The following is a 25756-nucleotide window of genomic DNA, read 5'->3' as shown; positions in this document are numbered from 1 at the left end:
CTTGCTTGACAAAGAACAGTGAATGTCCCTGTTGATAATTGACCACGTATGGCTACCACCATCTCTGGCTTTAGTAGTCATTAATATTTATTTCAGTGAAAGATCCTTTTTTCCCCATGCACTGACATTAATAAGGGCTTTCTTTTTCATTTTTAAAGTTGGTCCTTTTTCTGAGCAAATTCAGTGTGTTTGTATTATGTATAATTTTTCAGTGAGAACCCGTCTCTCTTTAGCACACAAATTATTGCCCATTACAGGGGATTAATTGGCTTAAAGAAATCTTGCAGCTTTTAAGCACTGAAATTGTTTAAAAAACAAAAGCGTGCAACTACTACACATACCAAATTTTTATTCCAATTTTCAGAGTATCTTCTTTTATTTTTAGATGAATCTACGTTCTGTATTTACTGTAGAGCAACAAAGGATTTTACAGCGTTATTATGAAAATGGAATGACAAATCAAAGTAAAAATTGCTTTCAGCTCATATTACAGTGTGCACAGGAGACTAAGCTGGACTTCAGTGTAGTCAGGGTAAGTATTGAGGTCTTACACTCTTGAATTTGTAGTTTTTTATTACAAGTGATAATTGCTTAATATGAGAAAAACTATCAGGGTATGAAGTCACTAACTTTATAAATAGCTTCATCTACCTGGTATAAAAATACTATTTTTAAAAAATAAATAGAGCTAATTATTCAGTATGTATTTGTTTCTGTGAATACTTTGAAAACACTAAAACTTTTGCATTGTAAACATATCTTTAAAAATCTCAATTCTTTGAACTAATGAGTACCTTTAAGATTAATTTTTGATATTATGCTGTCTCTAAACCCAGAACTAATACAGATATAATCCCACAAAATAATGTCAGTAAAATAAGCATTTACTGAGGACTATTGTGTATCCAACATATTTTCTTGTTGTATTTGAATTTTTCATCAGGCATTTATGACTTTAGTATTGTTGTCTTTTTTAGTAAAATCTAGCCTTTCTTATGAATACCATCTCCACCTTTTAAGTACAATGCATGAATTTTAATAGTTAGCAAGTAAGGGACAAGAAATCACAAGAGAGGAAATTTTCCTTTATCACAACCATAGTTATTCACCTGTACAAATCAGAGCTGCTACCTGTTTGTGAAAGGCAATGAGAAGGTGACAGAGAGGAGGCAAGAGATAAATTTAACAGAACTAGTCACTGATTTTATTGAGTGCATAGGTCCTTTCATATTTGTCTGAACGTGCTACAGATCCTTCTGGCATGAAACCTTAGGGATTCAAAGATTAACAACTTTCTCAACCTTGTCATTCATTAGGTTAATTTGAGAAAGAGGAAAGATATCTATTTTTATGTTTATCTTTTCTGTTGGAGGAATTTTCAAAGATCCTAAAGATAAAAATTTCTTGATAAGCAGACTTTTTGGAAAATCTATTTATTAAATATGACTAAATGATATAGTAACCTTCAAAAGGAGAATTATATTGCTAGTTGGAGTGGGGGCTGTTATCCAGGATATCTGTTTCTTATTGGCTGAGATCGACCATCATATTTAGATTTGTGTAAGAACTAGAAATACCTCCTACCAGTAACTCTAAATTCTCTATTTGAAATGCCTTTAGTAAACCTCAGATAAAACTGTTTAATTACCTTAGAAAAAGTAATATAAAATGTGTAATATTTCAAGTTGATGAGATTTCATTTTGTAAGTACAAACTCGTCCCCCTCCCCTCCTCCCCCATGGCAACATCTTTCATTTCTTTTCCATTTTATTTTACCATTACTTTGAAGTGAAATGCCTCCTCAGGCAGCTGCTTTGTGAACTGTGACCTTTCATATTTCCAATTTGTTATTGCAATCTTCCCCTAATAACTTAATTATACTTGAATATTGAGAGAGTTAAAGTACAAAAGTCTATGTTTATGCTCCAAATGTTGTGAAATCTAAAATAAACAATGAGAATGAAAGAAATTCCTAGAATGTATGCTTACAAGTAAAATGTTATATAAATCATAAGGAATCGTTCAAAACAGATTTATTCTCTCTGTTATAAGAGAGTATAAATTGTACAGAAATTCAGTCTTCCTAATGTAAATTCCAACACGGTTTTGGTGGCTTTTCCAGTCAGAGGAGAAGAGAGTTGTTTATAAGCTAATCATTCCACAACCTCCCTTGCTCCCAATATTTTGCTTGCTCTGTATGTTCTACTTAAAAGAGACCTCTCTTTATTATTTTTAATATAGTGTTTGTTGTGTTTTTTTTTCCCTCAAAAGAACTTAAATTCCATTTTACTAAGAATTTGATCCTGATATAAATAGAATTTAAAGGTTAAAGTATCCATGCAAAAATATATATATAGTGGGGTAACAGAACAGGAAAACAAAGGAAGAGGTATAGAAAAGGGAAAAGATGTTTGGAGAAAATGAATTTCTAAGAAAGACTGAAGATAATTTTATGGACACCAAAAGTTGATGACCCAAATGTCTTTCCTTTTATTTATTTATTTTTTCTATGTAGTATAACTTTGTTAGTTCAAACTTTAAATTTTCATATCAATTTTTTGACCCGTTTTTTCTCTCTCACCGGTGAGGTGTTTGGAAAAGAATTGTATTGTATAAACATTGGTAAATTTTGGATCCTGCGACTGGATGACTTTTAAGAAAATTTAATTCAGTTATTTGGAAACCTCAGGCAATGAATTGTCTTTATTTTCAAATTTTAGGTGGAAAATATTTAAGTGTATACTTTTTGACTTTCATAGAGAATATTGAAAAGAATTAAACCCTTACTTTCTGACTTAGTTTCATTATGGAAATCAATTATTGTATTGTGCTCACACAATAATGCTCACAATGTGGTAAGGTATATGGGGTGAATTTTTCCTTTACCAAAAAACACCATACTATTTAATGATTTCTCATTGATTCTCTTTTGTTTTTTTCTTTTCTTCTCCTTTTTAGTGAGGAATAGTTAGTAAATATTCTTAGTTTTGATGTTAACAAGGCATGTCCAAAAGCGATCTCTATCACCAATGCCCCTTCTATTTTGTTATTTCTAATTTTTTATAGATTAGGATACCAGATTTGGTAAAAATTATGTATAAAACAAAATAAAGTGTGTTTAAAGAAAGGTCAGGGAATGTCCTTTTCTTATAAAGTACATAGATCTTATGACATCTGTGTTGGCTGCCCTCAGGACAAATGAGGTTAGCTGAGTTTCATATGCACATGATATTCTACTGCATTTTACTCTTGGATAGGTATATAATTTAAATACCTAATAAACTATATAAGTAAATATTTATACTATAAAAGTAAGCCATAAACTTGCAATGCACTAAGTTCACTCTTAAACTTCTTTTGTTAAGGTAGGTATTGTCGTATTGTGATGAGAACATGATAGATTGTTTATTTTTCTTAGAAATATTGCACAAAGCTGCCCTCCAGATGTGGTAGATCTTGATTTTACCAATTCACTGTGCTTTCCCATTTAAAGTGTTTAAATGAAATGCTTATATATTTTTATAATAATTATGAACAAATGCATCATGATTCTTATGTATACTTTTCATACTTGAAAAGCCATAACACAATCACTTATTTTGAATATTTGTAAAATTCGCCTTTTTGATCCATACATTCAAATTATATCCAAAAACATTTCTTTTTAAACATTTCTCTTGAGTATACACTTTAAAAACATTTTAGTTTTTCTCCTCTGTCTTTTTCTCTTGTGCCATTTATATTCATTTGTCCCTATTGTAATTGTCACTTCTGCTGTTTGGTAAAAATAAATCGGAGCAAGTTTAAAATTCCCACAGACTCCTGTGAAACAAAATGGAACCATCTCAGTTTCCATTTTTTCTTTTTTTTAGAAGAGAAATACTAATTATAAAAGTAAAATCACCAACAGAGATGACCATTTCAGGAGTTTCTCACGATAGTGGAAGGAGAATATGCTTTGAGGTCAAGTAATATCGATTTTGAATCCTTATGGCAAATATCCACTAACTACTTAATAGTTCTAAACCTCAACTTCTTCACTTATATAATTAGAGAAATAACACCTAGTGAAGGAGCTAATATATATAAAAACACATAATGGAGATTCCATACATGATAGCTTTTATTTATAGTATTACAGAAACACTAATGTTGTTTATAGTATAAACATTAAATATAGTATAAACATTGAAAATTGGATAATTTTCTTGGTCTTCAAAACCACATCACACAAGTTAACCAAATATACCCTGCATCATGTTTGTGCAAAGCTAGCTCATTTAATGTTTTCACTTAGATTTTTTTTTAAAATTCTTAATATATGAACATGTTTTGGAAGTTTATAATACAGTATGCATTTTGAAATAATTATAAAGTTTACTAATCACATTATGAAACATAATATTTCTTATTGCATATTTTAAGATGAATCATGATTCAGCATAATAATACTAAGATTATTATAAATAATTATTTATATTAAAGTACATATTTTTAATCAGATCCTAAATGCCAATCGCTAGTATTATTTTTATTAATAATTTATTTCTCATTTATGAAAGTACTACATATTCATTATATAAAATTTGGTAAATAGAGAAAAGTGTAAGAAGAAAATAAGTACCATAAATTAATGACAAACTGGGAAAAATATTTTCAACTTGTGACAAAGTGTTGCTATCTTTAGTAGAAAATTATTCTTATAAATCGATTTAAAAAGACAAATACACCAATATAAAAATAAGTAAAGGAAATAGATAAGCAATTCTGTTGAAGTAATATAGTAACCATAGAAATTCAAATCAAAACTGCAGTGTTGTATCTTTATAACTTCTGGGCTAGTAAAGGCTACAGAAAGATAATGCAAAAGATTGGTGCGGGTGTGGAGAATTCAGAAATCTTATACATTAGAGGGTACTTTAAAAATATCAAAAAACACAGGGATTTTCTTTCTACAATAGCATTCTAATGGACCAATAGCACAAAGATGCACGTACAATGATGTGTATTTCAATATGGTTCATAATAGTGAATGTTTCCAAAAATAATCTGAATACCTAGCAATATTAAACTAACCACGTTATGATGTATTAATGGAACAGAAGTTGCTAAACCTGAAAATTGCATGCATATATTTGTTTAACAATACTATACAAGCATTTTTCAGTGTCACTATCCTACCTTTAGTATGCTTCCAATTTGTCACTAGTATAAATAAATATGTGATGAACATCATTCATATAAATGTTGTATGCATCTATGATTATTTTTATAAATTCACAGAAGTGGAAGGTCAAAAGATACAAACATTTTTAAGGTTCTTGCTACAGATAAATTGGATGGACTTTTAGGAGGAGAGGAGTGACAATGCAATTCTCTCATCAAAGTTTCTAGATATTAAATGCAAGTCTGATTTTTTTCTGGCCTTATACTTTAGTTATTTTTAATTTATTGCATCTTTTTTCTTTTAATTTGTATAAACCTTGATTCTATGACAAATGAGAATACAATTTATTACTTATAAATTGTTTTTTCTTGTTTCTTTGTTAAGAACTTTTCCATAATATCATTTTTATCTTTCCAGACGTGGGTTGGCAATAAGAGAAGAAAAATGAGCAGTAAAAATTCTGAATCAGGAGCAGCAACAGCAGGAACTGTGTCTGGTACCTCTTTGGCAGCTCCAGACATAACAGTCAGAAATGTGGTTAATATGGCTCGACCCTCAGGCCAACAGTCTTCTTGGACATCTGCCAATAATGATGTTATTGTAACTGGTATATATAGCCCAGCCAGTTCATCAAGTAGGCCAGGAACAAATAAACATACAAACACACAAATTACAGAAGCACATAAAATCCCTATTCAGAAAACAGCCAGTAAAAATGATACCGAGTTTCAGTTACATATTCCTGTTCAAAGACAAGTAGCACACTGTAAAAATGCCTCTCTGCTCTTAGGAGAAAAAACAATTATTTTGTCAAGACAGACAAGTGTGCTAAATGCTGGAAACTCAGTTTACAATCACACAAAGAAAAACTATGGAAGCTCTTCAATGCAAGCCTCTGAGATGATGGTACCTCAAAAGCCATCTGTGTGCCACCGACCTTGCAAAATTGAAGAAGTTGGAATTCAAAGGTCATATAAACCTGAACATACGGGTCTAGGATCACATAATTTATATGGGCAAAAGACACCTATTAGAGATCCTTACTGTAGAACACAAAACTTGGAAATCCGTGAAGTATTTTCATTAGCAGTTAGTGATTACCCCCAGAGAATTCTGGAAGGAAATACCCCACAAAAGCCTAATGCAGCAGAAGGAACTTGTTTGTCCATTGCAATGGAGACTGGAGATGCTGATGATGAGTATGCCAGAGAGGAAGAGTTGGCATTGATGGGAGCACAGATACCAAGCTACTCAAGATTTTATGAAAGTTGCAGTTCCCTTCGAGCTGAGAACCAAAGTACAGCTTTGCCAGGACCAGGAAGAAATATGCCAAAATCACAAATGGTGAATATTAGAGACCTGTCAGACAATGTACTGTATCAAAACAGAGACTACCATTTGACACCACAGACCTCATTACATACAGCATCTACTACAATGTACAGTAATACAAATCCATCACGGAGTAATTTTTCTTCACATTTTGCATCATCAAACCAATTAAGGTTATCACAAAACCAAAACAATTACCAGGTAATGTGTACTTTTTTTTTCCCCCTAATGTTTTTTTTTTATTTTTGTTTTTGTTTTTTTGTTTGTTGTTTTGTTTTGTTTTGTTTTGTTTTGTTTTATACCATTGTTTGGTGTAAAAAGCTGTGTTGGTATCCAGTTAGACTTGAGACCTGGGTCACTTAACTCATATTTTGAAGTTATTTGAGATTTTTGTTTCAAAATTGTGGTTTGGGGTCAACTCTTTGAAGAATATTGTGCTTTTCTGGTCATTTTTTAAAATGAGTTTTTCTTCATGGAATATAATCATTTTTATAACATGGCAGCTTTCTACTGACATTTAAAATGATTTTATTCAGGAAATAATAGCCTGTTGGGAAACATGGCATTTCCCATCACTAAAATAGGACTAAAGTGGCTAGGTTCATCCCTTTGAACCTAGATTATTCTTGTAATGGTTTTTACTTGCAGTATGGGGAGATGTCACTAGATGAGTGGTGCTTTCCCTGGACACATAGCCAGACAAGTCAACCATTTCTCTAAGTGACAGTGGCTGAGAAGTAAAAGCCTGCAAAGACTCAGCTAACTGCTTTTTCAAAAAGTAAATGCTTTATTCAAACATTAAGTGGAACATTAATCAGATAGTTCTTTTGAAAAATGTGTATAAGGAAGAGACATATTCAAAGTAAAAATTAAAGTAATTTTAGATCTGTGCAAAAATAGGTGGTATTTCTTTACTGTTTCATGAATTTAATTATTTAGATATGCTTCAAATATTCTCAACAGTGAGGTACATGTTACCTTAGAACATCTTTTAAGGACATAGATCTTCTCTCTGAGAAATCTCCTTCAGAGAATTCGAATAGCAGGGCATGGATGTTCTCCACTTTTTCTTGCTACTAGCTGGACACTAATTTGTTCAACCACAGTATGTAAGTTTTATCCAAGTTTTAAGATGTTTTTAGGCTATTCTCAATCAATATAAGGAATAAACTTCTCTTACCTCCCTTCATCTTATAAATTTCGGATTCAAAATGAAAAGCAATAACAGCATATAAGAAATATCCCTCTGGCACTTAGCACTAACAGAAGAGTACTCAATAATCATCATAATCATCATTAGTTGTCATTTCTTACTGAGATACTACTCATTTTTCTGTTTGCTTTTTCCTAAAGCAAGCTTAAACTAACATTGAATCATACCATTAGCCTCTTTTCATTCCCTGCTCTTTTATACTATTTTACCCCTTCTGTATTTACTAATGATAGTAAAAACAATAACATTTACTATTTGTTGAAGGCTTTCCACATACTAGGCACCATGAGTCACTTTACATACCTGATCTCATTTAATGTTCATGGCAATTTAGACATACGGACATTTAATCCATGTTTCAATACCTGTCCAGGATCACAAAGCCAGTTCATGAGAGAAAAAGGACTGCAACTCAAAATATAGCATTATTTTTTCCTATTTTACCATACAGCCTAACAATATCAACTGTATTTGAATATTTGGAGGCCTGAGAGAACAGAGTGTAATTTTTAATTTTTCATAAGCCAACCACTACCCTAAGGAAAATTTAACCTATAGTGATGTCTTTTTATAGTATATGTTTCTTTCCTGATAGAACTTTTAAAGAGATTAAATTTGTTTTATATAAAATAACTTTTTAAATGAAATAAAACTTAGCAATTTTTTACTAGCTTCAGTTTCACCGTTATTATTTTAATTATTTTATTTTTTTAAATTCAGTTGACAAACAATATTATATTAGTTTAGAGTGCACAGTGATTAGACATTTATATAACTTATGAAGTGATCACTCTGATAAATATAGTACTCATCTGACTATGTAATAACCATACATAGTTATTACAATACTACTATATTCCCCATGCTATACATCCCCATGATTATATCGCAACTACAAATTTGTACCTCATAAACTCCTCCCCATTTCACCCATTCCCTCACTCTCTACATCCTATAACTATCAAAATCCTCTCTATATCTATGCGCTTGTTTCTGTTTTGTTTGTTCATTTATCCTGTTCTGTAGATTCCACATATAAGTGAAATCATATGACATTTGTCTTTGTCTTTCTTCGACTTATCCACTCAACACAATACCTTCTAGGTCCATCCACATTGTTGGAGGTGGTAAGATTTAATTCTTTTTTTTTTTTTTTTTTAGGCTGAGTAATATTCTGTTGTATATATGTACCACCTCTTCTTTATCTATTCATCCATTGATGGACACCCAGGTAGCTTCCATATCTTGGCTACTGTAAATAGAGCTGTAATGAACATATGAATGCACGTGGTCCTTCAAAGTAGTGTTTGGGTTTCTTCAAATAAATATCAAGAAGTAGGATTACTGGGTCTTTCTTTGTCTCTTGTTATAGTCTTTGTTTTAAAGTTTATTTTGTCTGATATACCAGGGTTCCCCCACCCCCAGGTGCAGACTGGTACCGGTCCATGGCCTGTTAGGAACTGAGCTGCATAGCAGGAGTTGAGTGGTGGGTGAGTAAACAAGGCTTCATCTGTATTTGCAGCTGCTCCCTGGTGCTAGCATCACTGCCTCAGCTCCACCTCAGATCATCAGGCATTAGATTCTCATAGGAAAACCGGTCCCTGGTGCCAAAAAGGTTGGGGACTGCTGTGATATAGTATTACTACCCCAGCTCTTTTTTTATTAACATTTTCATTAAATCTTTTTCCATCCCTTTACTTTCAGTCTTTGTGTGTCTTTTGATGTGCATTCATTCTCTCATAGGCAGCATATGTAAAGGTCAGTTTTTCTTTTCCATTCGGCCACCCTATCTTTTGATTGGAACATTTAATCCATTTACATTTAAAGTAATTGTTGATAGATATGTAGTTATTTCCATTTTATTATTCATATATTTTTTTCTTTTTTCCTTTTTCTTCTTAAAGAAGTCCCTCTAACATTTTCTGTAATATTGGTTTGGCAATGATGAAGTCCTTTAACTTTTTCTTGTCTGGAAAGATCTTTATGTGTCCTTCGATTCTAAATGATAGCTTTGCTGGGCAGAGTAATCTTGGTTGTAGGTTCTTAATTTTTATCACAGAATATTTTCTGACAGTCTTTTCTGGCCTGCAAATTATCTGTTGAGAAATCAGCTGACAGTCTTATGGGAGCTCCCTTGCTAATTTTAAGGTGGTCTCTTTGTCTTTATCCTCTGGCATTTTAATTATGATGTATTTTGGTGTGGGCTTCTTTGGGTTCATCTTGTTTAGGACTCCACACTTCCTGAGCTTGTATGTCTGTTTCCTTCAACAGGTTAGGAAGGTTGTCTATCATTATTTCTTCAAATAGGTTTTCAATTCCTTGCTCTCTCCATTCTCCTTCTGATACCTCTTTGATGTGAATGTTGGTATACTTGATGGTTCCCTAGAGTCCCTTTAAACTATCATTACTTTTTTCTTTTGCTATTCTGATTGGATGTTTCTGCTACTTGATCCTCTAAATCACTGATTCAATCCTCTTCTTTATCTAATCTACTGTTGATTCCTTCTAATATACAGTTTTTTAATTTCAATTATTGTATTCTTCATTTCCAACAGGTTCTTTTTTATGTTTTCTATTTTCAGTTTTATGTGTCTTATCTCTGCTGAATTTCTCACTGAGATCATTGATAACTAGTGTTTTGAACACTGAATATGGTGGATCGCTTGTCTTTTTTTTTTTTTTTTTTACTGGAGATTTGTTCTGTTCTTTCATTTGAGATGTGTGTGTTTTTTGTTTTTTTTGTTTTTCTCTCCCCATTTTGATTGCTTCCCTGTATTTTTTTCTATGTATTAGGTAGGGTTGCTGTGTCTCCCATTCTTAGTGGTGTGGCCTTATGTAGTAAGTGTCTTGTGGGGCCAAATGGCACAATCTCCCTGGTCGCATGAGCTGGTGTGTCCCTTCTATAGGTTGTGTGTGCTCTCCTGTTGTAGTTGAGCCTTTATTGCTGTTTGCTTATCAATGGGAAGGATTGACCCTGGGACTGGTCGTGATGACTGGCCATGACCAGTGGAGAAGCTGCTGTGCAGGGACACTTACTACAGAGCAGGATTTGCTTTATCAGGTCTTTAGTGCCTGCCCTGTCTGCCTTGTGGGTGTGTCATCCTCAGATGTGACCCCAGGTGTTGCTCTGGCTCAGATCGAAGCTGGATACCAGACTGCAGATCAGGGCTTCCTGAGAGGGGCCCTGCCTCAGGCCAAGTTTAGCTGCAGCCTGTGCCCTTCCTGGGGTCACCTGTCATATGCCACCAAGCATTCTGCACATGGCTGCCACTTGGGCTGTGCTTGAAGGTGCCTGCAAGGCTAAGCTGCAAACCCAGGCATGCTGCCGGTAGTGCTACGACTGGGGCTGCTTAACAAGACGTACTGGGCATGCTGAGGCCAGATGATACTTGTTGGAGGTTTGTCAACCTTTGAGAGATTTTAGGAAAGTCTGCAGCATAAGCCAAGACTGGCTATTTGTATGGAAAAGCCAATGGAAATGACCTAGGTGGGTCTGCAGTCGGGTGGGGTGGGGTCTCAGGGAATCACTAGGGTGTGGTGAATGGTTTTCCAATTTGATAGAAACTCAGATATGGAGCCCAGCTAGGCCTATGTGTGCAGACTGGGTAAGAGAAGGGCTCAACAAAAGAGCAATGGCTTCTGTCTGTATTTCTGTCTAGGGAAAAGGTGCCCCTTCAGCTCTAACCCTAGCCAGACAATTCATTTCCTCCCTGTATGTCCCTGGTGCCTGTTGAGCTGCTGCCCCAGCACTGGAACTCAGAGGGAGTGAGTTGTCAGTGGGTAAGTTTGTGCGTAGGCCCTTTAAGAGGTATGTCTGTGACTCCAGCAGTCTTCCATTTCACTCAGCCACAGTCTCCACTAGTTTCAGAGCTAGGATTTGTGGGGACTTCTCTTTCCAGCACCCAAGCCCTATTCTAGGGATCCTGGTATGGGGCTAGGACCCCTTACTCCTCTGGAGGAACCTCCACAGCCAAGAGACCCCTCTTAATTTTTATGGCCAAACGTGGGTGTTGGACCATCCCATTCCATGTCTCTTCCCCACTACCCATCTTGATGAGCTTCTTTTGTACGTCCTTATAGGACTTCTGTTCAGTGAGGCTTCAGGTGATTCTCATTGATTATTGTTCTGTAATTTAGTTGTAATTTTGTTGTTGTAACGAGAGGAGGCGAGCACAGTGTTTACCTACTCCGCCACCTTGACTGTAAATTCACATCCCCTTTTTTTGAATAGTAATTTTTTTTTTTAAAGAAAGGCTGTCTGATGTAACGATTTAGAGCATGAGCTTAAGGACTGATAGACCTAGGTCAAATCTAGGCTCTGCCACTTTGTACTCGTGCTATCTTGGGCAAGTGTCATAACCTCTCTGTGTAACAGTTTTCTTATTTGTATAATGTCTTTATTAACACCTACTTTTCAAGAATGCTGTTACATGAAATGGCACATTATGTGTAAGGCTCCTTGTACATTCCCTGACACATAAACTTTTTTATATTTACAACCTCATAGTTATAAAGTTAATGAGACTCCGCTAGTCTAGGTCTTCTTTTTATTCCATTTTATTTCTTTAACAAAAAGGATGGAAGGAAGGTGAGGAAAATAGGGGATGGTAAGGTAAAATATAAAGTGTGATGCGCTTTACATTTTATTTCAAGTAAAATATTGCAGAACCCATAATTATCACAGGATCATTGAGGAAAAATAGCTGTAGTGCTTGCTTAAGACTTGATATCAGCTATCGACCTCACCATAATCTACATATTGAAAAGCTCATGTATAACTATTTATATTATACCATACCTTCGCCAACTTGACCTGAGGCAATATGGTAGAATGCCTGCAGAGAATCCTTGGGGCATCACTTTGGCTCTCCTTTCTTTTAATTAGTTGAGATTTGGGGAAACTAAGGCAGCCTGGGGAAGCATAATCCATAAGGATTAAAGTGTCAGTCTATTTGGGCTGCTATAACAAAAAATACTATAGTCTGGGTGCTTAAACAACAAACATTTATTTCTCATAGTTCTGGAAGCTGGGAAACCCAAGATCAAGATGATGGCAGATTCTGTGTCTGGCGATAGCCCACTTCCTACTGCATTGATGTCTGTCTTCTGCGTCCTCATATGGCAGAAGGAAAAAGGGAACTTCCTGGGGTCTATTTTTGTAAAAGCACTATTCCCATTCATGAGGGCTCCATCCTTATGGCCTAGCCATCTCCCAAAAGTCCCACCTTTAAATACCATCACATTAGGATTAGTTTTCAACATGTGAATTTAGCTGGGACATTCAGTCCATGTTAGCTATCCTCTAAGATTTTAATGAAGATATACTACAATAGCCATATTACTGTTACATTAGGACTTAGAAAAATAGAACCTGTGGCCATTTTGGCAGTTTTCTAGCTACGAAACTATAAGCAAACAAGCGATTCTATTTAGTTTGACCCTGAGACTATGTACCAGCTATATCTGCTTCTCTCTGTTACACTTAGTATCTTCAAACTATTCCTGGAGGATAATCTAGTTCCAAACTATCTAGGTGAAGGAGTACAGATTGAAGAAATACTAGGGGATCCTAAGAAGTTAAAACCAGCTGTTTTGGAGCCACTTGAGGATATCATATTAAGGGTTAAATTGTAGTAAGAAAACTATCAGGAGGTTGCAATACCAAGATACTATAGCCCAGTTATATTTCAGAAATTCTCCAGGCTAACCTCACTTCTTTAGGGACAGATTGCAACCATATCGTTCTCAAAAGTGCCATTCACTTTTCATATTGATTCTTCGTCAGTCCATCTATTTGTCATAAAACTGCTGTGGTGATTAAAGTTTAATAATTGATGGTCATTTATGTGATGATATAGGAGCCTTTTGGAAGACAGATGCTATAAATACAGGATTTTTGTTGTGATTATTATTGTGACTGAGTAATTAACTGCATTCTCATCTTTCATGGACTTCCTAAGGACTTAGGAGTAAATAAAAGTAAAGCAATTTGAGCTTCCTTTAAAAGGTACTTTATAAGTATAATGCATTAGTGAAAGTGCTTTGGTAGTGCCTTCCAAATTTCTTCAGTATTTGTGGGCTTCATTGCACTTTTAAAAATAAATAAGAAAGTTTAATTGTTGTAGAAACTTTGAACATCATGGCATTCTAAACTAACACAAATGACATTTTGACCTGAGGAAAGTGAGGAAGGACCAGTAAGATTGAATGACTTTGTTAAAATAACTCTCAGGAATATTCAACCTCAAAAAAGTAACAACAATAATCTGTGTTGAATAGCTGTAGTGAGCAGGGATCATTTTAAAACAACTTTATTGCGATATAATTCACATAATATAGAATTCACATATTAGAGTGTATAATAAAGTTGTTTCTTAATATATTCATAGAGTTGTTCAAATAGCAGCACAATCTGATTTTAAAACATTTAATAACCTCAAAAATGAACTAAATACCCATTATCACCAAATCTCCCATCCTAGCACTAGAAAACCACTAATCTTTTTTTCTGTTTCTGTGGATTTATGTATTCTGGATATTATTATAAATGTAATCATACCTTTGTAACTGACTTCTTTCAGTTAGCATAATTTTTTTAAGGATTGTCAAGGTTATCATATGTATCAGTACTTCATTTTATTGCTCTATGATATTACATTGTATGTATATAGCATATATTGTTTATCTATTTATTAGTTGCTGGACATTTGAGTTGTTTTTACATCTATTTTGAATAATGCTGCTATAGCATTCATATGCAAATTTTTGTGTTGACCTGTTTTCAAATTTGGGAGGTATATATCTAGGAGTGGATTTCTAGTTCATAGTTGAACTCTATGCTTAATGTTTTGAGGAACTGCCAAATTTTTTCCCCAAGTAGCTGAAGCCCTTTATACTCTCATCTCAATGTATAAGGGGTCCAATATTTCTCCAGATCCTAACCAACACTTGTTATGTCAGTCATTTTTATTATAGCTATCATGGGTATAAAATATCTCATGATGATTTTTATTTGCATTTCCCTGATAGCTAACAATGTTAACCCTCTTTTCATGAGCTTATTAGCCATGTGAATACTTTACTTGGAAAAAAAAATTTATTCAGATAATTTCTCTATTTTTAAAATTGGCTCTTTTTGAGTTATAAGTGTTTAGTTTTTTATATATTCTTTATACTAATCCTTATTAGATTCATGACTTGCAAGAATTTGCTTTCATTCCATATGCTATCTTTTCACTTTCTTGAGGGTACTGTTTATACACAAACATTTTTAATTTGGTAAAGTTCAATTTACCTATTTTTTTCTATTATCACTTGTGCTTTTGGTGTATCTAAGAAACTAATTTCTAAGCCAAAGTAATGAAGACTGACCTTTATGTATTCTTCTAAGAATTTTTTACTTGTATATCTTACATGTAGGCCTTTCACCTGTTTTAAGAAAGTGTTTGTGTATAGTGTGAGGTGAGAGTTCATCTTGGTTCTTTTTCATATGGATACCTGGTTGTCACAGCATCATTTGTTGAAAATTCTATACATCTTTCATTGAATGGTCTAGCCATCCTTCTCAAAATCAGTTGATCATATGTAAGAGTTTACTTGTGGACTCTCAATTCTATTTTATATATATATTTATATATGTATTTATATATAGTCTATTTTATACTAATACATTTTTTGATAACTGTAGCTTTGTGGTAAGTTTTAAAATTGAAAAGTGTGAGTCCTCCAGCTGAGGGTTTCGTTGGTTTTTTTTTAATTATTTTGTCTATTCTGGGTACCTTTCATTTGCATATGAATTTTAGGATCAACTTGTCAATTTCTACGAAAAAGCCAACTGGAATTTTGATAAATTATGTTCCATCTGTATATCAATTTAGGATATTGCCATATCAAATATTGTATCTTCTGATCCATGTATGCCTTTCCACTCATTACATCTTCTATAATTTCTTTTAACAATATGTTCTACTTTTCAGTAGATAATTCTTGCACTTATTTTGTTAAATTTATTCCTAAGTGTATAACTCTTTTCGATGCTATTTAGATGGAATTTCTTTCTTAATTTAATTGTTAGATTGTTTATCAATTTTTACATTTCAATCATATATCCTAATAATGTACTGAATTAATATTTACTTAGATACTAGTGGATTCCTTAAGTTTTTCTATATATAAAATCATGTCATCTACAAGAACGGATAGTTTTACTTGTGTAAAACTTTACTGCATTTTATTTATTTTTCTTGACTAATTGCTAGCAACTCCAGTGCAATGTTAAATATAAGTGGTATGACCAGACATGTTTCTCTTCTTCTCAATCTTAGATGGAAAACATTCAGTCACTCACAATTAAATATGATGTTACCTGTTGCTTTTTGTGGATGCTCTTTATCAGGATGAGGAGATTCTCTTTTATTCCTGGTTTGTTTAGTGCTTTTGTCATGAAAGTGTGTTGATTTTTGTCAAATGCTATTTCTACGTCTAATGAGATATTCATATGCATCTTCCTTTATTCTATTAATATGGAGTATTATATCTTTTTTAAAATTTTTAGTAATTATTTTAACTTTTTTTTTGTTTTATTAAGATACAATTGACTTATAGCGCATTATAAGTATAAGGTGTTTAGTATAATGATTTCAGTCATTTATATTGTGAAATTACCACATTAGGTGTAGTTAACATCCATCATCTTATATACATAAAAAAAGGAAAAAAAAAATTCTTTGTGATGAAAACTCTTGGGGACTACTCTCTTAACAACTTTCAAGTATACCATACAGCAGTGTTAACTGCAATTATTATATTGTACATTATGTCTTTAGTACTTATTTATCTTATAACTGAAAGTTTGTACATTTTGAACACCTTCATTCAGTTACCACCCCACAATGCACACAACCTCTGGTAACCACAAGTCTGATCTCTTTTTCTATGAGTTTTTTTTTTTTTTTACATTCCACATATAAATGAGATCATACAGTATTTGTCTTTTTCTGTCTGATTTATTTCATTTAGAATAATACCCTCAAGGTTGATCCATGTTGTCACCAATGGCAGGACTTCCTTCCTTTTCACAGCTGAATATTTTTCATAACTTCTTTATCCATTCATCTATGGACACAGACTATTTCCATATCTTGGCTATTGTAAATAATGCTGCTATGAACATGGGAGTGCGAATATCTCTTTGAAAAAGTGTTTTCATTGATAGTGGATATATTTCCAGAAGTGGAATTGCTCAATCATATGATAGTTCTATTTTTAACATTTCGAGGAACCTCCGTACTGTTTTCCTTAATGTTTGTACCAATTTAAAATTCCACCAGCAATGCACAAGTGTTGCCTTTTATACAGATTCTTGCCAGCATTTGTTATCTCCAGTCATTTTGACAATAACCATTCTAACAGAAGTGATGTGCTATTTCACTGTGGTTTTGATTTACTTTTTCCTTTTGATTGGTGATGTTGAGAACCTTTTCATATACTTGTTAGGTATTCATATATCTTCTTTGGAAAAATGTCTATTGAAGTCCTTTGCCCATTTATTAATTGGATTATTAGGTTTGTGCTATTGAGTCGTATGACTCCATTATATCTTTTGGATATTAATCCTTTATCAGATATATGGCTTATAGATATTTTTCCCATTCTGTACATTGTCTTTATATTTTGTGGATTGTTTCTTTTGAAGTGCAGAGATTTTTAGTTTGATGTAGTCTCACTCAATTATTTTTAAAATTTTGTTACTTGCACTTTAGGTGTTACAGACAAAAACTCATTGCCAAGTCCTATGTCAAGGAGTTTTTTCCTATGTTTTCTTTTAGTATTTTTATGGTTTCTGGTCTTACATTTAAGTCTTTAATCTATTTCGAGTTAAATTTTACAAATGGTGTAAGACAGAGGTCTAGTTTCGACTTCTTTACATGTAAATATCCAATTTATCAGCAGTATTTATTAAACAGAACGTATTTTCTCCATTAAGTATTCTTGGATTCCTTGTCAAATTTTAATTGACCATAAATATAATAGTTTATTTCTGAGATCTTGATTCAGTTCCATTGGCGTATGTGTCTGTTTTATGTCAGTACCATACTTTTTTGATTACTATAGCTTTTTCATATAACTTGAAATCAGGAAGTGTGATGCCTACTACTTTGTTTCTTCTCAGTATTGCTTTGGTTATTTGAAGTCTTTTTTGGTTCCATATAAACTTTTGGATTATTTTCTACTTTAGTAAAAAGTGCCACTAGAATCTTAAGTGGGATTGTATTGAATCTACAGATGGAGTTGGGTTTTTGGACATTTAAGATATATGAATCTCTCCAATCCATGAACATGGATACTATTCCATTTACTTATGTCTTTCATAAATATCTTGTAATTTTCAGAGTAGAGGTCTTTCACCTCTTTTGGTTAAATTTATTTCTAAGTGTTTTGTTGTTTTTAATTCTATTGTAAATGGGATTGTTTTCTTTATTCTTTTTTTCAGATAATTTGTTGCTAGTATATAGAAACATTACTGATTTTTGTATGTTAATTTTGTATCCTGCAACTTTACTGAATTTGTTGATTAGATCTAACGTTTTTGATAGAGTCTTTAGGGTTTCCTATATATAAAGCCATTTCGTCTGCAAATAGAAACAGTTTTATTTCTTCCTTTCGAATTCTGATGCCTTTTACTTCTTTTTCTTATCTGATTACCCTGGCTGGAACTTTCACTATTTGGTTGAATGAAAGTGGGTGCCCTTGTATTGTTCCTTATCTTAGAGGAAAAGCTTTCATCCTTACACCATTAAGTATGATGTTTACCATGAGCTTGTCATATATGACTTTTTTTTTTATTTTGAGGTGCGTTACTTTTATACCCAATTTATTGAGTTTTTTTTTAAATAACAAACATATTGAATTTTGTCAAATGCTTTTTCTGCATCTGTCGAAGTGGTCATATTTTTTTCTTTTTTATCTATTAATGTGATTGTCACATTGATTGATTTGTGTATGTTGAACTATTCTTACATCCCAGGGATAAATGCCACTCGATAATGGCAAATTCTACTATTCATGTGCTGCTGAATTTGGTTTGCTAGTATTTTAATGAGAATTTTTGCATTTATATTTATCATGGATATTGGCCTATAGTTTTGTTTTTGTAGTATTCTTTTGTGACTTCGTTATCAGGGTAATGCAGACTGAGTAAAATTAATTTACGAGTGTTCCTTCTTGTTCATTTTTTGGAAGATTTTGAGGAAGATTTGCATCAATTCTTCTTTAAATGTTCAGTAAAATTCACCAGTGAAACCAACTGTTCCTGGCTCTTTTATGTTGTTGAGAGATTTTGATTACTAATTCAGTATCCATATGAGTAATTGATCTGTTCAAATTTTCTATTTCTTTCTTATTCAATCTTAGTAGATTATATGCCTCCAAGAATTTTTCCATTACTTCCAGGTTGTTTAATTTGTTGCTGTATAGTTGTTCAGAGTAGCCTCTTACGATACTTTTCATTTGTGTGGTGTCAGTAGTAATGTCCCCTCTTTCATTTGCAATTTTGTTGAGTTGGGTCCTCTATTTTTTCTTTGGTTAGTCTAGCTAAAAGTTTATCAAATTTGTTTATCTTTTCAAAGAACCACCTCTTAGTTTTGTTATTTTTTTTTATTTTATCCTGTTTTCTATTTGATTTATTTCTGCTCTTATTTTCACTATTTCCTTTCATCTGCTATATTTGGGCACAGTTTGTTTTTTTCTATTACCTTTAAGTGTAGACTTAGATTAGTTGAGATCTTTCTTGTTTCTAGATGTAGGTTTTTATTGCTGTGAACTTTCCTTTTAGAATTGCATTTGCTGCATTCTGTAAGTTCTGATATGTTGTATTTCCATTTTTGTTTGTCTCAAGAAACTTCTTTATTTCTCCCTTTAATTTTTTCTTTGATATATTGTTTGTTCAGGAGAGTGTTAATTTCCATGTGTTTGAGAATTTTCCAGTTTTCTTTTTGTAACCGATTTCTAGTTTCATGCCATTGCTCTCAGAGAAGTTACTGGGCATGAGTTCAGTCTTTTTGAATTTGCTACAACATGTTTTGTTTCCGAATATATGGTCTATCATAGAATGTGTTTCTTGTGCACTTGAGGAAAATGCATATTCTGCTGTCATTTGAATGCTCTGTATATATTTGTTAGAATTTTTGATTTATTGTGTTGTTCAAATTCACTGTTTTCTTATTGAATCTCTGTATGATCTATCCATTGCTGAGAGGAGGGTAGTAAAGTCCCCAAATATTATTGCATTACTGTTCATTTCTCCTTTCAGCACTGTTAGTTTTTGCTTTATATATTTAGTTGCTCTGATGTTGGACACATAAGTGTTTATAATTGTTATATGTTCTTGGTGTATTGATCCCCACATAATGGTTTTATTTGTCTCTTTTTACCATTTTTAGGTTAAAACCTATTTTGTCTGATGTAAGTATAGTTGGCTTTGCTTTTTTTGGTTACCTTTTGCTTGAAATGTCTTTTTCCATTCCTTTGCTCTCTAGCTATGTTTGTCTTTAAGACTAAAGTTCATCGCCTATAGATAGCACATTATTGAATCTTGTGTTTTTTATCCATTCATCCATTCTATGTCTTTTTTTATTGGATAATTTAATCAATTTACATTTAGAGTGATTATTGATAAGTGGTCTGCTGCTAAAGAACTTCAACTTTTACTTTTTCAGGAAATTCTTTATCCTTCATTTATTTCTGAAGGACAGCTTCTCCATGTATAGAATGCTTGATTGACATATTCAATATTTTGAATATGTCCTCCCATTCTTTCCTGGCCCCCCCCCCAAAAAAAATGTTCTATTGAGATATCCCAGAACAGTCTTATGATGATTCTCTTGTACGTAACTTTCCTTTTTTTCTCTTGCTTATTGCAAAATTCTTCCTTTGTCTTTGACTTTTGACAATTCAACTATAATATGTTTAATGTAGCCCTGTTTGGGTTCAACCTATTTGAGAATTTTTGAGTGTGATGGAACTGGATGACCATTTATCTTCCCAAGTTAGGGAATTTTTCAGCTATATTGCTTTAAATATACTTTGTCTCTTTATCCTTCTCTTCTTTTTGAATTCCCATAATACGAATATTGTTTCTTTTCCTGTGTCTCATGACTCCTGTAGGCTTTCTTCATTCTTTTTCATTCTTTCTTTTACTCCTCTGACTGGGTAATTTCCAATGTCCTATACTCCAGGTGGCTGATCCTTTCATCTGCATGGTCAGGTCTACTTTTGAAATTCTAGTAAATTCTTCTGTTTACTTGTATTTTTATTTTTTTAAATATTTTTTCTATTTTTCCAATTAGAATTGACATACAATATTATATTAGTTTCAGGTATACAACATAGTGATTAGACTCATATAACATAGAAAGTGATCACCCCGATAAGTCTAGTACCCATCTGACACCACACATAGTTATTATAATATTATGGACTATATTCTCTATGCTGTACTTTACGTCTCCATGACTGTTTTTATAATTGGCAATTTGTACTTTTTAAAAAAATAATTTTAATGTTTTTAATTATAATCGGCGTACAATATTATATTAGTCTCAGGTGTACAATATGGCGATTAGATATTTATATAACTTATGAAGTGGTCACCCCAATAAAGCTAGTACCCATTTAACACCATACATAGTTATTATAATATTATTGACCATATTCCTTATGCTATACTTTACATCCCCAAGACTGTTTTGTAACTGCTAATTTGTACTTCTTAATCTCTTTCCCTTTTCACCTATTTCCCAAAACCTCTCCCATCTGGTAACCATCAAAATGTTCCCTGTATCTTTGAGTTTGTTTCTGTTTTGTTTGTTTATTTATTTTGTTCTTTAGATTCCACATGTAAGTGAAATCACATGGCATTTGTCTTTCATTGTCTGACTTACTCCGCTCAACACAACACCCTCTATGTCCATCCATGTTGTTACAGATGGCAAGATTTCATTATTTCCTTATGGCTGAATGGTATTCCATGTTTTAAAGTTTATTTTGTCTAATATAAATATTGCTACCCCAGATTTTTTTTTAATTTCCATTTTCATGAAATATCATTTTCCATCCCTTTACTTTCAGTCTATTTGTCTTTTTATCTAAAATGAATCTCTTGTAGGCAGTATAGTAAGAGTCTTGTTTGCTTATCCATTAAACCACACTATTGTTTGATTGAAGAAGTTAATCCATTTCTATTTGACATAATTGTTGATAGATATGTAGTTATTGCCATTTTATTATTCACATTTTTTATCTTTTTTTCTTCTTTTTCTTAACTCTAACATTCCTTGCAATACTCGTCTGGTGTTGATGCAATCTTTTACCCTTTTGTTGTCTGGGAAGCTCTTTATCTCTCCTTGGATTCTAAATGGTACCTTTATTGTGTAGAGTAATCTTGGTTGTAGGCCTGTTTTTCATCAATTAAAATATTTCATGCCAGTCCCTTCTGGCCTGCAATGTGTCTGAGGAGAAACCATCTGAGAATCTTATGGAAACTCCCTTATAGGTGACCAATTGCTTTTCTCTTGCTGTTTGTAAGATTCTGTCTTTGTCTTTAACTTTTGGCATTTTAATGATGATGTGTCTCAGTGTGGGCCTGTTTGGATTCATCTTGATTGGGATTCTGCACTTCCTGAGCTTGTATGTCTATCTCCTTGCCGGTTAAGAACGTTTGCCTACTTTATTTATTCAAATAGATTTTTAATTTCTTGCTCCCTCTCTTCTCCTTTTGGTACCCCTATGATGTAAATGTTGGTACACTTGATGTTGTCCCAGAGATCTCTTAAACTATATTTTTACATTCTTTTTATTGCTGCTGTTCTAATTGGCTGCTTTTCTAAATCACTGATTCGATCCTCTGCTTTATCTAATCTACTGTTTCTTATCATGTTTTTAATTTTGATGTATTTTAAATTATCTATTGTTTCTTTTGTTGCTTATGCTTTTGATATTATATTTAAGAAATAATTGCCAAATCTAATGACATGAAGCTATTCCCCTATGTCTTCTTTTAATAATTTTATAGTTTTAGCCTTTATGTTTAGGCTTTTGTTCCACTTGAGCTAATTTTGTATGCGGTGTAAGGTAAGGGTCCTTAGATCTAAAGTAAGTCTGTTATTGACACAATATAACTTAATCCTGTTTTTTTGATCTATTATTTCAATCTGTCTTTTAATTGGAAAATACAATCAAATTACATTTAAAATAATTACTGATCTCAAAAGACTTTCTATTGCCATTATATTAGTTATTTTCTGTATGCCTTATGTTTTTATCCCTCATTTCCAGCAGTACTAACTTCCTTTCTATTGTATTGTTTTTGCAGTGACCCGTTTTAATTTCCTTCTCATCTTTCGTACATATTGTATAGATTTTTTGTGGTTATCATGGGGATTATCTGTAATTTCTTAAAGTTATACCAATCTATTTTGTTTTGTTTTGTTTTGTTTTGTTTGTTTTACATTTGATAGTTTCTTTTACTTAGGTTTATGTTTGATTTTAGGTTTTGCTTTTTGTTTCTTTCCTTAGTTTTGAATATGTGAAACATTTACATGGTTCAGAAGTCAAAATTATTACATAAAAAAGTTAAACTCAGCAATCTTGTCCCCATCCCATCCTTGTCTATACATGTTTCTTTTTTTTTTGACTTCTACTCATGCTTTATTACATGTATTTGTACTTTAATTTAGTTATATGTGTTTATTTATTTATCTTAATTAATTTTTTATTATGGTAACATTGGTTAATGAAAGCTAGTAAGTTTCAGGTGTACAATTCAACAGTAATGCATATATATATAGCATTGTGTGTTCACCACCCATAGTTAGATTTCTTTCTGTCACCACATATTTGACCCCTTTTACCCCAACTACCTCTCTTCTCTCCCCTCGCCGCCTCTGGTAACCACTAGTCTATTGTCCATGTCCCTGAGTCTCTATTTGTTTGTCCTGTTTGTTCGTTGCTTTTATATACTAATCTATTTTAAATCGATACTCACTTAAATTCAATTGCATACAGAAACATTATTCCTTTAGAGCTCTGGCCACCCACTTTATTTTACTGATGCTACAAATTACATCTTTATGTATTTTGTACGCATTTACATAAATTTATATTTAATTGTGTGCCTTTGTTTTCAAATTCCTGTAGAAAATTGAGAAGTAGAGTTATAAGCCAAAAATTACAGTAATACTGGTTTTAATATCTGTCCATGTATTTACATTTACTGGAAATTTAGAATTTCATATGGCTTTGATTTAATGTCTAGTATTTTTTGTTTCAACTCGAAGGACTCTCTTCAGCATTTCTTGCACGGGCAGACCTAGTGATAATAAACTCTCTCAACTTATATTTATATGGAAATGTCTAATTTCTCCCTCACTTTCAAAAAACAGTTTTGCTGGATATATAATTCTCAATTGACTTTTTTATTTTTTCAGCGTTGCATCCAACTCCTTTCTCACCTGCAAGCTTTTGGCTAAGAACAACTCTAATAATCTTATTAAGATTATTATTGACACTTCTTGTATACGATGAGTCACTTTTGCTGCTTCCAAAATTCAATCCTTGTCTTTGTCTTTTAACAGTTTGATTATGTGTCTCCATGTGGATTTGTTTCTATTTTCCTTACTTGCAGCTTTAAAGCTTCTTGGATTTCTATATCAATGACTTTCCACAAATTTCTGAAATTTTAAGCTATTATTTCTTTAAATCATCTTTCTGCCACTTTTTCTTTCTCTTTTCCTTCTGGGACTTCTATAATGGTTGCGTTCATCTGCTCGTTGATGCTCCAAAAGTCTTTTCGGTACTGTTCACTTTTTTTTTAAATGATTTTTTTCTTTTTGTTTCTCAAACATGATACTATCAAATAACCTATCTTTAAGTTCATGGATTCTTTCTTCTACCTCTTCCAGTCTTATGTTGAACTTCTGTAGTAAAATTTTCATTTATCGTATTTTTCAGCTCCAAATTTTCTGTTTAGCTTTTTCATATTTTCTATTCATTTGTTGATATTCTCCTTTTGTTTATACATATCTCTCTGATTTTCCTTAATTTGTTTTGTCTATCTTTTCCTTTAGTTTTTTGAGTATATTTAAGATACTGGTTTTAAAATACTTGTTGAGTAAGTTTGATGTCTGTGTTTCTTTGGGGTATTATATGGAGATTTATTTTTGTTTCTTTAAATGGGCAATGTTTTTTCTTTTTTTTAAATTAGGCACATGTCCAGCAGTGTCTTCTGTACTTTATACCTCATAATTGAAAACATCTAAGAAGCATTGCTTATTAAAACAGAATGATTTATAGATTTTAATGCTCAATTAATACCATAATAAATGATGAAAATCTGAAACATTGATTTATGAATCTCTTGCTGCTGAACTTTGCTGAAAAACATGGTTATTACCTACTCTAAACTAGTTCCAAGCCTGGGTTACCTCTTGACTAAACTATTATAAAATATTCTATACTTATTCATTATACACATTTAGTCAAATTAATCATCTTAATGTATACAAATATAGTTCTGACCATAGAACTCATTTACTTAAAAATCTTCAATGGCTCTACATTTTTTACAGAATTAGATATAATGTACCTTTGCATTCATGTCTTATATAAAGTTATTGTTTCAATTAATCAAATTTCATTTAATGGCATGCTAATTAATAATATACTTAGTTTTCCTTGCTCACGCAAAATATATTTCACATAGAAGCTTTACTAGACCCATAAACCAGTCTGAAAAATTTTAAATAGAATATACCATATATGTGTGGAATTGTCTTTATAACAAATATTTTGAAATCAAATAAATGATTTTTTGGTGTATATTCCCTGCGTGACTATATAAAAATAATTAAACTAAATTATTTTAAACATGATACCTTGTCCTTAATAATCTCATAGTCTAGCAGATATATCACAGCAGAGTTATATTTAGTATCTAAATTGTATAAAGTGAAATAGGGTAAAAATTCCTTTAAAATTATTTAAAACAT

At 32.3% G+C, this 25756-nt stretch overlaps 1 protein-coding gene across 1 annotated transcript in view; it reads left to right on the top strand.

Annotated features, from left to right (window-relative positions):
- The window catches only part of HDX (highly divergent homeobox), a 180034-nt gene that overhangs the window by 28100 nt on the left and 126178 nt on the right, over positions 1–25756 (top strand). Inside the window, exons 2-3 of the mRNA XM_011361148.1 lie at positions 386–532; positions 5585–6700. Coding sequence (XP_011359450.1) covers positions 386–532; positions 5585–6700 — 1263 coding nt within the window. The remainder of the gene's footprint in view (positions 1–385; positions 533–5584; positions 6701–25756) is intronic.

The sequence above is a fragment of the Pteropus vampyrus genome, unplaced genomic scaffold (genome assembly GCF_000151845.1).
Source record: "Pteropus vampyrus isolate Shadow unplaced genomic scaffold, Pvam_2.0 Scaffold63, whole genome shotgun sequence".
Classification (NCBI taxonomy): Eukaryota; Metazoa; Chordata; class Mammalia; order Chiroptera; family Pteropodidae; genus Pteropus; species Pteropus vampyrus.
The sequence above is the reverse complement of the archived record's forward strand: the minus strand, read 5'-3'. Positions and strand labels throughout refer to the sequence as shown.